Source organism: Montipora capricornis, chromosome 14, assembly GCF_036669925.1.
Source record: "Montipora capricornis isolate CH-2021 chromosome 14, ASM3666992v2, whole genome shotgun sequence".
NCBI classification, from domain to species: Eukaryota; Metazoa; Cnidaria; class Anthozoa; order Scleractinia; family Acroporidae; genus Montipora; species Montipora capricornis.
In genome coordinates, this window is record NC_090896.1 from 41,849,293 (window position 1) to 41,866,472 (window position 17,180).

The window sequence follows — 17,180 nt, forward strand, 5'->3', positions numbered from 1 at the left end:
AGTTTAAAGGCTTAGAGCTTTGATAAGGAGCCAGTTATTAGCCATCAAAAAACTGATAAACTCTTGGATTGCGCTCAAAGGCGCTAATGATCCCTTACATTCTCAACCTCGTTCCCAGGGTCCTCTCTCTTCCCTCTGGGAACGAGGTTGACATATTCTTTGCAAAACTTCGGATTTTCAAAGCATCATTGCTCGGATCGAGATTATCTTTTAGTATCGGGTTCAATTTATCACAGATAGCTCATTATGTAATGCACTTTCAAAACATATGTTCAGTTCTCTATCACTTGGCTGACTGATTAGATAGCGATAAGCGTACAGCTGGTGCTAATGAGGTAATGAATGAAAACAGAGATTCCCCTGTGTCACGGTATTAATTTAAAAGTTGGACAAAAGAATTAAATCATGACTTCCCACGAAGTTTTTGAGCAATTTTCTTGATACAATAACTGGAGTTTCTAATAGTATGTTCAAAGTCCAAGTACCTTAAATTGATAACAAGCTATTGCGAAGTCATCGTTGATGCATGCAATGTTTACAAGACGTGATCCTATTTTGACCATTGAAAGGAACAGGAAGCTACGTCGTATTCCAGCGTTGGCGTTTGAAACACGCACGAAATGTATCATGTATGCTGCCGCTTCTTCTGCCACCTGCAGGTTGATAAGTAGCTTATTTAGAAGATAATAATTTTCCAACTTCTTACTAAAAATCTTCGAATTTGCTCAAGAATGGATTAAGAGCATTAATTAATGAGCATAGTCTAATAACCTTATAAAATTGTCCCGAGCCGTCGTTCAATGTTGAGAGTCAAAAGATCTACTTTCCCAGACGAACGTGAACATTCTTTTTGTTCAGAGCAACCTTGAGTCATTGATCTGGGGAAAAGAATAAAAAAACATATGGCACTCGTAAGCAAAGTCTTGTCTCCCAAATGGTTATTAATGAATAACGCTAATGATCAGTTAATTTAGAGTTTCTCGTGGCTAAATACATGATGTATGGTTCATTTCATCTTCAGTTAGTATTTAGAAGAAGGAGGAGGTAACTAAAATAGATCAAGTCTTGCCTCATTTAGAACACGTACATGCAATTTAAAATTAATACTTCCTGATTCCACACAGGTCGCTAAATTTGAAGGAAATTTAGAAAGACTAAATTCATTCATGGGAAAAAATTAGCTTCGTGTTAATGGTTAATCCTAGTAATTAATTTCATCAAAACCCTCACGCCCTGTCTTGTTTGACTTTGGAGCAAACTTGAAGTTTTCTTTTCAAAGAGGATATTTCAAATATCATAACCTGTCACCTAGCGACATAGATCTTAAGGTGGTTTTGATCCCTGTGCTGCAATCGCCACAAAAATAACTGTTAAATTAATGTAGTTTAATAATTAACCGGTTATGTCTTCTGCGTAAATCCTCAATTCCAGACGGGTTCTCGTTGTTACCGGTCCTGTCATTAAATCATTTCGACCACAATACACTGCCCAGCCACCATGTGCACAATACATCAAAGCATTAAGTCTACAAATACCTATTTTATCTTCAAATGCCACGCAGTTACCAGTACTAGCTTTAAAATAACTGGTTCCTGGTTAACCCAATTTATTACTACGACTCATGAGCGCGAACATTGCTTACATTACTCATTATAACGAGAAATACTATAGCTTTGGGTCAGTTTAAACAATATACTGCTTTAATCTAACCCAAAATCATTCAGATAGTCAAAACGTCATATTTATGACCCATTTCCTTCGATTTTTGTTTGTCAGCAGTATGATTTGCGATACTTCAGGTTCAAATGTTCATAAGTTTCTTTTTACGTCTCAAAGTTGTTTAGACTTACGCATAAGCAATTAAGCCACTTCCTTCATATCAGTCTCTTCTAAATTACTCTTTTGATCCATGATGATTTTTTTTTTAATTTTGTTATTTTTATATTTTTATGACATATCTAACTCGATCTTCAACTCGAAGTCCAACTCGAAGTCTAACTCGAACTCGAACTCGAATGCAAACTCGATGGTTCAAGATTCCCTCTGTCCAAATAATATGATTAATTTTACGTGTGTACTTGACATATTTTTTTGACATAACCCAGAATGGTGTTGTGTGAGTAGTTAGTTCGTCCTTTATGGAGAAATGGAACAAAGTGAAGCTATTGAATCGCGCTTCCACTTCATTTGCCCATTTAAGTAAACTCTTTCTCAAGGACGCACATTTCACTTTTTGCATGCTGGTTTGATTGATTGACTCGTAACAACAAAATAAAAAGAGGGCCTCGAGGTCTTTAACAAACCGCAAAACCGCATGCACCAAAAAATCACCCAGAACTGAAAAAACCGTACTCTTGATCAAAACCGAAATTTGCAACAAAACTATCAAAACCGACTTTTTAAAACCGCAATCGAACTAATTCATTATTAATTCGTGGAGCACGCGAACTTTAGTCTGTGTCAGGTGGCGAATTATAATTCACACGAAATGTCATCATTGTTGTAGAATGTGCGCGCAGCCGACACGCACATTCGCCAATAGCCGGAAACCTTATCACATACCAAAGACAGAAAAACCGCTTGTAATTTTGGCGAAGACCAAATACCAATTAACAAATACTAAAACTGGAAAAACCGCAAACCGTAAAGGCACTACCCCCCCCCCCCCCCCCCCCCCAAAAAAAAAAAAAAATATATATATATATTTTTATTTTATTATTAAACGCGATCTAACAAAAGGCCACAATCGGATTCAAAAAAACGGAAAATGCCAATGCCCCTCCTCAACAAATACTGTCGCATCAGGGGCATTCACTCACGCTCTAACATCTATAATTAAATTTTTGTGCATCTCAGTTATTTTGTAATGAAAACAAGAGGCTACAAGTAGCCTATACTCGGGCCTGCAAAAGTACAGTGGTGTATCGTTAATTTAGCACTAAAGAAAAGGAAACAGAGAAGTCTGACCTTCTTACATCGGCCTTACATTGCGATTCTCATGATGTTCGACTGTGTATGTAGTGAATACCCGGACCCAGATTATCTTCATTACAGGTGGCGACAATGACCACTGGACACGAGGTAAAATTTGAGAAAAGCACATTGTTTTTTACTGATCGATGGTTATTCTTGCTCAGTGTTTGAGAAAGGAAACGCTAATTGAACGGTTTAAGATGAAACGAAATGACTCATCGAAACATCTTTTGCGGAACCAAAATGAAAGAGAAACGAAGGTGAGATGTATAAACATCTTTCAAAGATGACCAAACTTTCGTGCATTGATGCACGTAAAAAAACATTTTGTCACGTGCGCGACACGCGAAGATGTGCACTATATCTCAACTCTTGAAAATACTTTCAGAAGTATAAAGTCCCTTGAGGATGGCCATGCCAAATGAACCCATAGCACGAGAATCAAGTATTTAAAATATACCATTTGTTGTAATTTAAATACTCACAGTAGCATTCACCCATTTGTTAAAAGAAATATGTTATTTGCCAGCTGGGAGGCCCGTATAGGCCGCACGTCGAGGGCAGCTTTTTCAACACCGATATCACATTTTTTTGCTATATGGACAGACCCTTGGTGCTGGTAATTTTTTTTTTCTTCTCTCTCTCTCCCATCCTCTCTTAAAATCACTTGTTTTAATTGTTGACTCGCACCGCGCTTGATAGCGAATGCAGTATTAAAGCGACTTACAAACTGAACATTTCAAAGAGAAATAATTTTTATTTGAATTATATTTCCAAACCTCTTGTCTAATGAAAAATGACCTCTGTACTTAAACGGAGTCGGTGTCAAAAAAAATTGTGTTTCGTTTCCGGAATGGTAAGGGCAGGAGAAAAGATAGAATACTGTAGTGTGGATCACTTGCCCTGTCATTGTTATTTCGCTTCGTGTATTGAAACTCTCGAGAAATAAAGATAGAAATGTGAACGCAAACTCTCTGAACGGTGAGAAGCCTGTCAAGGAATATGAAATACCTAAAAAGTGCTTATCATACTTGCAAAAACATTGAAAAGAAACCTTACTTAGATGAAATTTTGTGTGAGAAAAAATTATCGAATTTAAAATTGTGGAAAATAGCTATATAGCGCAGTTGTGAGAGCGCTCGCCTATTCCCAGACTCTGCATCATACGTGGGTAGCTAGAAGATTATCTGGCCTTACATAATTCAGTAGAATGTAACGCCAGTGCAGCAATCTCGAAGGACACACTTCGGGTTTTTAACTTTAAGGCACTTTTGCAAGTGCTGTCGTGGCATGGACATTATTGCTTAATGAAGTTAATTGAGCAGTTATTATCGTGACTTTTACTTTGGACACCATTTGTAATGTTACGAACTGACAAGTGGTAAAGGCTCGTCGTAGGTGGTTTGAAAACACAGATCGACAACGATAATGGTGAAAGGCAAAAATGTCAACTTTGTCGTCACCCTGCGAGCAGAGCCTCTCTAGAACTGACCGGAGGGCAAGCAATAGAAACTTTTCAGAAATCGTGTCAACTTACAATGACAATGTAATCAAAAAACATAAAACAAACAGCGGCTACAAACATAATGATAAAACGCATTTTACTTTGGACTTGACGTTTCTAAGCTACAACATACATCTTCAGAAGTGATTGTTGAACAAATTAAAATATGATATATATAAAATTAAATTACGAAGACTGGTAACTAAAGAGAATAAGATAAAAATAGTAAGATAAATAGATAGCAATAAAAACTGACCGTTTAATAAAGCCACAGTTTTTCACTGCCAACGTTTTCGTTTAACGCGGCTGAAATGGCCAAAGTTCAAGAATATTTATGAAATCGTGTCAAGTCTCATAAGTCGCCGCTGCCCAAGTTTCTGGGCTAGTCACTCCGGTCAAACTGGTTTAGTTAGCGCACGCATTATATTTCTGAGAAGGCGAAGGTCAGAATCGAGCCATCGGTACGAGAATCAATTTGGCGTCCAAGAGTGCGATCGAGACTTGGCCTGGGTTCGAAAATGTCTTCAAGCCATGGCTTGCGCACATACTCAACAAAGATATTACATAATTTCTGCAGAATCCTTTCTTTATCGTTGTTTGCCTGTAGGGTACTTTGCCGGTCGTCTACGGTTCCCGCGATGTTAAGGTATCGACCTGAGGAGCACCCAACGATAATCTTAGGGGAAATATGAGTTCGGGATAGTCAAACTGTTCAAAGAATTTCGGTTCTACGTTGCCAAACAGCTATAAAATTCTTTACTAAAACATTACCTAAAAGTTTCGCAACCAGGGAAAATTTGTCCCTTGACGTTTTCGAAAGGGATATTTTTGCAATTGTTGGCACTAAAAAGGTCATCTAGCAGTTTCCGATGCGGAAATGGTTGCATGGGAAGTTCTGGAAGGCCACGCTCAGCTGGCGATTTCTGAAATGATCGTTCCCTAAAATTTTCGGACACTTAAGATTTCCGAACAGATCAAATTTTTCCATTGTACGTGATAAAAACATGTCATTAGACAGACCTGTTTCGCAATAAAGCATACCAACCAAGCTTATGAAGAATCATTGTTTACTTGCTCCAATGTCTGGATAAATGGTTATTAATAAAGAGCGCGAATGATTAGTTCCACCGCCATCGACTGATCCCTCCGCCCGTTTGTTTTCATCATGAAATAAAGAGACCTGTGGACTGCGGACTGCGGACTCGGACTGCGGACTGAAGACTGAAGACTGAAGGCTGCGAACTAGGCACAAAACCGCGGACGGCGTACAAAACACTATAATAAAGGCACAGAGCAGCGAAATTGCGGCAGGTTGAAGACATGAATTAAAGTCTGACATAGGAATGGTGGAAATAATATTTCGCGCCATAGTTGTCATGAGTATATTGTCACGAAAATGCAAATGACGTAAGTGACCACACCAATTACGTAAATGAAAAGACGTCATCATTGCTTATCCTATATTGCATTCTTAGTTGACTTAATTAAAAGTGAAGATTTATTAGTCAAATATGAAGTTTATTCAGCCGATTTGTTTGAACACAAAGTTCTTGCCCAGCAGTTTCCAGCGACGAATCAACCCTACCTAGAATATGGGAACCAGTAAGAAAATGCATTCTTTGCCACTTCAAAGGGAAAAATACACGACTGAGCCTTTATTTCATTTAGCCATATAGAGAAATGTATCTCATTGCTTGTAATGACTTATGATAACTCTAATTTAGCATTTAGCACAAATTCCATTTCTGTTGGAATATATTCAAACACACTTCACAACATTGCGTAATTAGCTCATGACACTGCCATATCCTATTTCGCATTAATAATCATTGAAATTTAGAACTTATAAGGCCCAGATATCTGTACGAATATATTCAAATATAGTAGGTAAATCTATAGCCTAAAGATAAGAGGATAAATAAAAATCGAAAAGACACTTACATGGACTCTACTTACGAATGATCTATAAAATGTAATTTAAAAGAGGAAAGTCTTAAGTTTTATTTCAAGTAGAATTAATTACTGTTAAAATAATTAAATTGTCACTTAAATAAAAAAAAAAGAAAAACCGCCGCCTCTGAACGTGCAGGTTCGGGGCTAATGTGCAATGATTAGAAGTCAGGGGCACCCAACGTCAAGTTTCGGAAAATATCTGTTCGGAAGACGATTTGAGATCTAGAATTTTCGGAACATTTGTTGTAAAATTCCTTGCTTGCCTGCCTGTCCTAGGATTTTCGAACATCTAAAACATGGTATATTTGCCCATTTTTAATGGTTTTTTACCCTAAAAAGGTCACCTAGAATTTTCGGGAGTCTTTTTTCTGGCTGAGATTTTCGAAAAGAAAAGTTTTGATACCTATAATTTTCGGATCACTAGACTTTCAGCTAGGGAATCCGAGCAGATGAAAAATTCTTAGGGAATAAAAATATGCCTATATCTACCGTTTAAATACTAAAATACGATTAACAATGCTATGTTTAAGTGGTTTTGAACTATATTCTCGTTGGGTGCCCCTGAGAAGTAGACACTGTCCTATTACTCCTTTATCATACCAGCTGCCTCTGTAAGTTAGGGAAAGAATATAAAATCTTGTCACATTCATATTTGATGTCTTTGATGACAGTAAAGTCTGAGACAAGGTAAGGAAAGGTTAGTTTTTATCCCATTGTTAACTTAGACCGTGGCAGCTTTCGCTATCAGTGATTAAGCATTCGCGTTCGCGGCTCATAAGTTATGGGATATTCTTCTAACTTGCCTGTTCAGGTAGGCCGAGAATTAAACTCAGTTGAGTGTTTTAACTAAGAATAAGATATTTTCTTGTTCGATTTAGATATTACAAATAACAAAGATACAGTTTGTTTTCTTAAAATAGATTGCCATCGTAAGCAATCCACGACAGTCCACAAGCCCAACTGAGGAAAGTTTTCGATCTTTAGTTCCACAATTTGCTGCTTTCAGTGACATAATTAGCGCCAACGATCAAGAATTTTATCATTTAAATTTTAATTTCATCTTGCAGCCATCCCGCAAGAGGTGTAGTATATGCAGCTTTCCACCTTGGACAAAAGCTAACTTCGGTCGCTTCCATAATTAATTGCAAATGTTGAAAGTATGTCGTTGTTAAACGCAGAGCCTTATTTTCAAATAAACTGAACGCCATGAAAGCGGATGGTTGAGTTCGAATCTTTAAAACACGGTCTTGATCTCTTTGCTCTGAAGAGAACGATAATCTAAAGGGAGTTTAATCGACTGTCGTAATGAACAGGCCTCCTGGATGAGTGAACACATGAGCCATTACAATTCAAGTCTCCCAATATGATAACTCATGGAAGGGTCACCGATTAGAAGACAGTCAACAACGCTTCTGGTACTGAAAGCGTTCAAAACAACAGTAAATTAATGAATTTGACGGTCAATAACTGAACTTTGCAGGCTAAGAACAACTTGAGACATTGAACTTTGATCCATTGCTGTTCGGAAAGTCGTCCTCTGACACCCAAAAAATTGTCCCGAGAGTAGCCCGATAGTCTTGGCGTAAACTGCCACAATCCACCCTCAATTCTGCTCGCCGGCTTTCTTCGATCCGGTCTTGTCTAAGCAGCTGATCATTGTAACCAATCAATTCCAATTTGTTTTGATTTGCGTTAACTTGTTAATTTCAATTTCAGTACAGTGTCCCCTATTAGTGCTCTACAGAACTAGAAGATTAGACATTTAAATAAAGTTCCTTTCCTTTCCTTTCCTTTCCTTTCCAGACTTCGCGGTTACCGTACTCACGATGCTTCATCTGCCCGAGCTTCAGAAATGGTAAATACATCGAAGTTGTTTAGGATAAAAGTATCTTTAACAAGGGAGAGCTCGTCCCCGAAGTTCGAAACTTATAAGAAGATCTAATATTACAGAAGTGATCGAGAAAAAAAAGACCCTGATCGTGGATAAATAGTAAGGGATCAAACTTCGGTAGGCCGAAAATGATGAAACAAAGGAAGCTGTGCTAAACTCTTAAGCGGTAATTCCGCGATGATATTTAACCAGAAGTTTCTACAGTTTAGATTACGAAAAGCCAAACGCAACAGTTGAGCGAAGAGATGAAAGACCGTATAATTTCTCCCTATGTAATTTAGTCAGTTTCACTTTCATTACATTAATTTACAATTTTATGATAGTAATTGGTGAACAAATTTTAAGTCGATATATCTTGTGCTGGAATATTTGAGAACAGTAACTAATGTCTCAGCTTTCATATCATTTATTTACATTATCAACTCCGTTGATAAAACCAAATTTTTGTATACTACTTCCCCATTGACGCAGCACCACAGTTTCGTTAGAAACTACCCCCTTCATTAAAGAATCGAAGGCTTGATATTGTGTGCTGGACATACTGCAGTAAGTGCGCACCTTGTGAAGTCAGTAATGTGAGAAGTTTCTGTTACCGCCACAATAGCGGCGTGGATGAATGAATATTAAGTGTACTTGCAGTAATCAAATGATGAGGACGGTTCCAAACGCCGCTCCAGTCATGTGCCGAACCTAACTCGGTAACGGTAGACTGCATCATGTATTCACATTAAACAAAAAACCAAATATTTGTATACTACTTCCACACCGACGCAGCACCTTAGTTTCGTTAGAAACTACCCCCTTCATTAATTTTTCGAGTGTTGACTCGAATCTGGAGATCCTAACGGTTCTGCTTTGCAGGAATCCGAGCTCCGATTACTAATTCAGATGCTTTAACGCTGAGCTAATGGTCATGTTTGTCGGATAGACGACAAGAAACCACAGCATCCGGCTAACAATGCGGCACTCTTGCAAGTGGATTACAGATTACAGTTTTTGCTCTAATGGTCATGTTTGTCGGATGGACGACAACAAACCACAGCATCCGGCTAACAATGCGGCACTCTTGCAAGTGGATTACAGATTATAGTTTTTGCTCTGCTAGATGGTATACGTATAGTGCCCGGCTAGATCACAATACCGAGACCAACGTTGCCTCTTTGCAAACAGAGCGCAGATTTGAATAAATCAGCTAGAACAGCTTTCCTTTCCTCATAGCTAAGTCAGAACCATAAATAGAACCGGAACCTCTTGAAAAAAAAGCTTCTTTTGTTGTCTCCAAATATATATTGTTTTTTGGAAACTTACATCTTTATCGGGCTTAATACGTCAATTCTCGGTTCTCAATTAATTCAGTCTGAATCGTTGAGCAATTATGTTCGAAGGGCAGATAGATTGACCTGTTTTCAGATACTGAAATTTAATAGTCTGAGAAGCGGTTATAAAAGTCAACTAAGATGACTTGACACAAATTAAGTAGGGTTCAGTCCGCCGTACCAGCAGTACTGTCTAACTCCAAAGACGTCAGCAATATGGAAGGCCCTGTACAAGAATCCACGCCATCCTATTCAGACAGTAAATCTACTCTGAATCCCCTCCTGGTATTCTGCATTTTGTCGTTTTTTAGCAGTTGTTTGGCTATCGTTCTGTTCATACGGAATTATTCCGTTGAACGGCAAGTCAGAGAGCTGGAACTTAAGGCTACGGTAAACTATCCAGCTGGTTATCAAAACACGGCAAACAAAGATAACCCTCCAGGTAAGAGATCACTGAAAGCCCGTTTCTTCGATACTCACGCCAGCTCTGAAGATAGAGTCTAAAGGCCTATATGCTCTTCTCTTTTCCCTCTGTAAATATGGAGCCAGGTAAACGGAAAGGAAAGGAAAGGAAAGGAACTTTATTTAAGTGTCCAGTCGTTTTAGCGCTAAAGCACTAATTGGGGACACTGTAAATTGAAATTAACAATTAACACAAATCAAGTCAAATGTTGGTTTTTGAGGAGAGGAGAAACCGGAGTACCCAGGGAAAACCTCTCGGTGCAGAGTAGAGAACCAACAAACTCAACCCACATATGACGCCGAGTCGCCGAGTTTGGGAATCGAACCCGGGCCACATTGGTGGGAGGCGAGTGCTCTCACCACTGCGCCATCCCTGCACCCCCTACTCTGTGCATTCACGGAATGAGCAAAATCAGTGTTACAAGTACGTTCTACATTTCCATACAATTCTGTTGTAAACGTCTGCGCGCCGGTTGATGATTAGCCGTGAAACCTTCGTTACAAAGCGAATAATATGGACGCAAATCTTAGCGCCTTCTCTATCAAGGGCACTTCAGTTTTATTCAGGTTCATAAGCACCAACACTTAGCTGATCTGTTACTCCCACGCCTATCACAATAAAGTAGAAACAGACGTCAGTGAAGAGACCGTAAACCAACTTTACAGCTGTACGCCTACTTTTGCCATAAACATGATTTAGAGTTGCTTTTCTTAGAGTTTGCATTTTCTCACGCATGAAGTGAATGAGAAACAAACGGAGTTGCTTTATACAAAATAACCAGCCTTTTGTATGAAATGGAGTGCAGGGATGGCGCAGTGGTGAGAGCACTCGTCTCCCACCAATGTGGCCCGGGTTTGATTCCTCGACTCGGCGTCGTATATAGGTTGAGTTTGTTGGTTCTCTACTCTGCACCGAGTGGTTTTCTCCGGGTACTTCGGTTTCCCCTCTCCTCAAAAACCAAAATTTGACTTGATTTGTGTTAATTGTTAATTTCAATTTACAGTGAAATTTATGCCAGCTAAACACCCCGAGACAGTCAGTCGTTCAATCAATCAACCCATTGATTTATTCCCTTTGGGATTCCTTTATTTCTTAATAAAAATTAAGCTAATTTTTACGTGTTTAATTTAATCTTAATTGGCTCAATGGCTCAAAGGCCCCTTTGGTGATTATTTATCTTTATTATTATTATTTTTGTTTTATTTAACAAATTCGCCCAGAGGCAGGTAGGCATACAAAAGAACACGAAGTTCCCTACTAGATAAACCCACCTAGCCCTTCCCCCATGAATAGAAACCTTTTCGTATTTATTGAAGCTTTTATTCCCTAAAGCGCAGTCGCGTATAGTTTAAAGTAAAAGTTCACTGCGTAGAGCTTTTGAAGACCACTATTGAGCTTTTTATTAAACTAAAGTAACCATCTTTTAACGTCGATAAATCGTAACAGTAATTCAACTGACAACCCTGAGGTCGACGGTGCGCTCATTTTATTCGGAGTCGAAACAAAGATGTGACAACCGGGAATCGAACTCAGGACTTGTTACAACAAGGCCGCGCAGCTAACCGAATGTGCCCTCCGTGCTCCTTGTCCCTCCGTTTGTGCATCAGCAAATAATCTCTCTATGTTCTGAGTAAAAATTTCAATGTGTTTTAGGTGAACCAGGGCCACCGGGAAAGTGGGGAAGACGAGCTCGAGGATATCCGGGAGAAAAAGGTAAAAAAGAGCAAACATATCCGCAAAAAAGAATCCATTAAATTTCAGGAAAATATCCAGTCCAAAGGTCACAAAAATGCTGAATATTTTTTGAGAGGAATTTTCTTATCGTGAAGGAATTTGCTACAATCCTTTGGTTTTTGAGAGGTTTTTGACATGTGTAAATTACTTGTATTTTTTCCTTGGATGATACCTGAGGTGTTATTTCATATATAAACTTTCATACCAGAATCGTCCAAATCACTTTGTTTGGTGGATGATAGAGAAATTGTGCCTTGTTGCTCCGAAATAAAAGTCGCTACAGGATTTGCTTGATCGAGTGGTTAATTAACGACTTCTCAGACTCTGTTAAATAATTGATTTAGGGGATAAATGGCATCTCCGTAGAGTCTCTAATTGAAAGAAATTAATAAAGGAGAATACAAAGAAAACAATGGTTATGCTACCGCCCCAACTTTCTTTTCAAATTAAAACTTTTGGGGCCTCTTGACACGTTGTCAACGTCGTTGCCAGGCCCTCTCCCTTCTCATCTGGGCTAGAAGCTAGTAGCTAACAATACTCACGCGAGAGACTCAATTACTGTCCTTTGACAATTCTTCCTTTGTTTTGAAACTTTGAACATGGCTAAGATGAAATGTCATACATGAAACAAGACTTTAATGTTTATTTTACCTCTTCGCTGTCAGAAACACCAACATGGTCAAGATTACATAAAAGGCTGCAGCCTCTGTAATTTTAATTTTGCAGGGGACTCCTGAGACTGAAAAGGGTGATAGCCTACCGGTATCAGGATCCTGTTGAGTATAAAGGCCTGAGAGCACATGAAAGCTTTTGAATGTTCATGTTCATTAACTATGCTATGAAGTTCTCTCTTCTTTTTTTTTGACGATAATCATTATGATGGCAACGATTATTTTGTTTCATTAAATTGACTGTATCTTGCTAGATTTGTAGCCCGGATCAGTTTTCTATATAGAAGTAGGCGATGAAGCTTTTGAGGATACCGTTTTGTAACTGCCTTAACCTTACAAAATAAAGTCTTTGTTATGAAGGTCTCATGATGAGTTCGGTGATCATTGCATATACTTTGTGTGGATTAGAATAAAACCAATGGATTTTTCTTTTTTTCTCCACTAATTCTAAAGAGAGCCTACAGGATTTAGTTGCCTCACGTGATCTGTCTACACTTCAGCAGGCATGCTAGGAGCTAAGAAAAAAGCCGCTTTTGGGCTTTGCATGATTGACTATGAAATATGAATTTGCTTTTCGGTATTGTTTATTCTTTGCAGCAGTACAGAGTTTAAACAATCCATTTCTGTTCATTCTGAATTTGTGTTTACGCCTGCTGCGTATTGCCTCGAGAACGTGACCTGTTTTGTTTGTGGAATGGAGAACAGTCGCGGTGTCAGCAGACACTTGACCTGGGAAATGGATTTTAATTCCAACCTCGTTCCCAGGGTCTCTCTTCTCTGCCTCCATTGTCGTTGAGAAAAGACCCTGGTTGACTCTGGTCACGTATCTCCCAGAATCTGGAAGGTTCACCAAATGTGTGTAAGGGGATGGGTGGCAATGTAGGCCTTGTCGACATTGTGAAGAAGGGAATCAGCACGCAATTGATTTTGTGGCCAGATGACCATCGACAAAATGTTTGACGGCAGTATTTTATGAACTACACACATGGAATTCGACGTGAAAGGCAAAAAGTTGTGGTCAAACCGATCAGACGCCACAGAAAATAACCTCGCGTTATTCAAGTTTTCACCCGTGTGAAGAACCGGATCGGCAAAGAGTGCTAATAGTTTTCGACAATTTTAAAGGAAAGAAGATTTTGTCGTGCAAGAAAACAAGCGAAACGTTTATCCATGGGAAACAAACATGTTTATGTCCAAGTTTCTCACGTTTTCTTAAATTCAAGCTTCAATTGATTAATCAACTTGATTACAAGCTGTTTTTAAAGAAGTCATCGTTAATGCTTTCAACGCTTACCTAACGTAATCCGATTTTTTCACCAGAGGAACAAGAAGTTTGGTCGTGTCTCAACATTGATGCTTCACAAATTCTCTTCTTAAGCCGAATCCGCAGGAAATGTATCATGAATGCTGTCACTTCCACTCATGATTTCAACTGCAAGTGAAGCGGAAAACCGAGATAAGTAGCTTGTTAAGGACAATAACTTCCTACTTTGCATCTTCGAATTTGTCCATGAATCGATTAAAAGCTTTAACTAGCTTAGTCCAATAGCCTGCACCACCACAAGTCGGAAACATTTCCTTAAAAAATGCATGTCCGGCGCCGCCTTCAATGCTGAGAGTCGTAATGTGTACTATCCCAGGGGAACCTGCAAAGCTCTGAGATCAACATATATTAATAACTAATCTGGGGAAAAGAGAAAAACAAATACAACATTTGTAACTTTTTTATAGCTCCCAATAGTTTTTAACAGCTCATGCAGTGGTAAGAATTCAAACCAGTCCATAGCGGGGTATATATTGAAAAACCTGTTTGGAAATAAAGCATAACAACCAAGCTTATGAAGCATCGTTGTTTACATGTTTTCAAAGGCTAAATATAATACACGGCATGTGGTGCATTTCATTTTAATTTGATGTTTTGAAGAAGGCGGAGTCAATTGAAGATGCATCGTGTTGCAATTTAATATCACTACCAAGTTCCTGATTCTGCTTAAGTGGATAACTGTGAGGGAATTTTACCAATTTAAGTTATGATTACTGATTGCAGCTGCGTGTGAGGGAAAGCCAACAAAAATATAAGGATTTGTATTTATACAACAGAAGAATGTGGGTAATGATGAGGATTCCGCATCAATTATGAAAAAAAACAGAAATACTCTTCCTTGGAAATCAAAATCTCAGTAGCACCTGGGAGAGAGGAAAGTAAGTTAAATTAAGCCTTTGTACGTCACAAATGACCCTTTCCTTGGGCAGAAGCTCAATTTTGAGGAAATTCATTTATTCATTCAATATAAGGAAAATTAAATTATGGAGATGGAGAAATCTTACTAATGTGAAGTGCAGGCTTATTTTTTAATTTTTTTATCACAAAAACGTGATCAAAGAAGCCAATAGCATCATATATGACTTTTAAAGGAAATGTACGACAAGGTAAAACTGTCTTCTATTCTTCGTGACATAGAACATGGTGGTCTCAAGGCTCCACAATTAGAATCGATTATCAAAACTCAAACAAGTTGTGCTGTAAAGAAAATTGCCAATGATTATTTATTGAAAAATGGTTTTTATCGCGTTACCTTAAGCCGATCGGAGGTACCGTATTGCATTGATTAAGCAAGCGGCCACCTCGAAGGTCGGTCGGCTGGTTTGCCCAGCCGAAGTATAGTACACAACTAAAATCAAATCTACGTTGTACCGGATCTTGCGCAAAATATTTAGCTTCTCATCTCAAAGGGACCACCCTGTACGAAGGAAATGTAAGCGCCCATCCCAACCCCCACCCCTACGGAAAAAAATAGCTGAAGTACACAAACAAAAGGGGTGTTTCGGATTATTATTTATTTACTGCCCTACAATCATTTTCTGACAGTCTATGAGAATGCCTCAAAGTTTCAACTGCAATGCCCATGTGGGTGCAAAGTTTTTTCAGTCGCAAAATCTTCCGTCCATCTGCTTTAGTACATCTTGGTGATTTGTTCTTATTTATTATTTTGTTGCAAAGTCTGCAAAATAACCTTACTGCTTTGTGAAAATGGTGAAAATTTAATAAGCGCCAGCCTCGAATAAGTGCCCACCCTCAAGGTCCAAAAATTCATTAAGTGTTGAAGAGGGTTAATCGAATAAATACGGTCAATTTGTTCTTTGTTGTGATTTTGATGTGACTGAAATTCAATTTGTTCTTTCTACATGCGATAAAGAATTTGTGGAATCGGTATTCGTAGCATTACTATTTGTTAGGTACACTAGTTTAGTGTGGGCAGTAACCGAAGTAATGATTAATTCGTTTTCAAAGTAAGAAACCGTAGGTGGCCACAAAACTGCGTGACAAACACGACAAACAAATCTCTGTTGGAGATTTTGCCGAGAGTCGTACTTTCGAGCTTTTCAAACCGCTTTTTAAGCCTTATCTGGCCACAAATAGCCTAAACTGTCCCAAACATTGCTTATGAGTGCATTCGTTGCAGATAAATGTACTGCAATCCAATATACATTTTATATGGCGTCGAGAACTCGGTCACTCGTTTAGTGACTGTAGCTCACGTTCCTACAGAATATTGATCTGTTCTGATGTTCTTGGGGAACTTCAAGTCTGTAGGAACTTCTAGGTAGCCTTTTTGCCTAGTCGAGAAGTTGTAGCAATAGTGACAGATTTGACTCAAAAACGTTAAATTGCGTAGTCGTCCTTTTTGAACCCCAAACATTTTAGGGATGACACCTTTTCATTTACTTAATTTTTGTGGCAGTACACACGCAATCGAGAAGCAATTGCTCAAATGCAAAGAATTTCGTACTACGTCAAAGGCAACTTTCTGAAAAGCTGCAAAGGTTTCAAAATCGGGAAGCTCGCATCCTAATGTCTGCCAGCTATGATAGTAATTTGGATGATTTGTTCCGGGCACTAGGGTGGCGAAGACTCTACTATCAAAGATTGGAACAGAAGTCTATCATAATGTATAAAACATTACATGGTTTGACACCTGATTATCTGATCAAGATCAAGATCAAGATCAAGATCAAGATTTGTATATCGTGACAACGTAAGTGCTTATCGTTTAAGGAATACCGAAAATAAATTAGTTCTTCCACAACCCCGAACGGATTATCTCACGAGAAATTTTTTGTACAGTGGAGATCAGTTGTGGAACAGCTTACCTGTAGACCTAAGACAAGCGTCTTCACTGACCGATTTCAAATCTAAGCTAAGTCGCCACAGTTTAAAGTAACATCTTAATTTTAAGTAAATTTTAGCCACGGCCTCCATGAAAAGCAAAATTTTTATTTATTTCTTTTATTTGAATTGTTATTATTAAATTTTATTGTAGTTAGGTAGATAGATATACTACTATAGATAATGAACTAAATCAACTGATGGAAACACCGTGTATAAATAAAGTTATCTTATCTTATGTTATCTTATTTTGGGGAGTTTTTTTGGTGGTAAGCCGAGAATAGAAGAAACGAAGCGGACGAGTAAGTCGCGCATGGGTCGCTGAAAATTGTTCTGAGTCGCCACTGTTCAACGGTTGGTCGTTACAAGTCACTGCCGCGATGAACGACAAAGTTCCGCCGTTATCGTCGATCGTGTCTCCAAACCCGGCCACCTATCAGGGGCATCCAACCAGTAATTTCCGTAAATGGTTATCATTGCTCATCCTATATTGCATTCTTAGTTGAC

General features: G+C 38.6%; 1 protein-coding gene and 1 long non-coding RNA gene across 5 annotated transcripts in view; one reads left to right on the forward strand and one right to left on the reverse strand.

The window, feature by feature from the left end:
- LOC138032312 (uncharacterized) overlaps window positions 1–14,706 on the reverse strand; it is a 96,355-nt gene extending 81,649 nt beyond the window's left edge. For 2 of the 3 annotated variants that reach the window (XR_011128337.1, XR_011128336.1), the window contains exons 1-3: window positions 13,800–14,706; window positions 772–878; window positions 486–653 (exon numbers count right to left, since the gene is read on the reverse strand). This is a non-coding gene — a long non-coding RNA (uncharacterized lncRNA). Of the gene's footprint in view, window positions 1–485; window positions 654–771; window positions 879–12,376; window positions 12,438–13,799 lie in introns of all 3 variants that reach the window. The other variant, XR_011128338.1, reaches the window with a different exon arrangement.
- Window positions 523–17,180, forward strand: part of LOC138032305 (uncharacterized) — a 71,450-nt gene continuing 54,792 nt past the window's right edge. Inside the window, exons 1-4 of one of the 2 annotated variants that reach the window (XM_068879962.1) lie at window positions 6,055–6,079; window positions 8,234–8,285; window positions 9,952–10,079; window positions 11,754–11,813. In XM_068879962.1, coding sequence (XP_068736063.1) covers window positions 6,070–6,079; window positions 8,234–8,285; window positions 9,952–10,079; window positions 11,754–11,813 — 250 coding nt within the window. In that variant the 5' untranslated portion in view covers window positions 6,055–6,069. Of the gene's footprint in view, window positions 660–6,054; window positions 6,080–8,233; window positions 8,286–9,951; window positions 10,080–11,753; window positions 11,814–17,180 lie in introns of those variants that run through there. The other variant, XM_068879960.1, reaches the window with a different exon arrangement.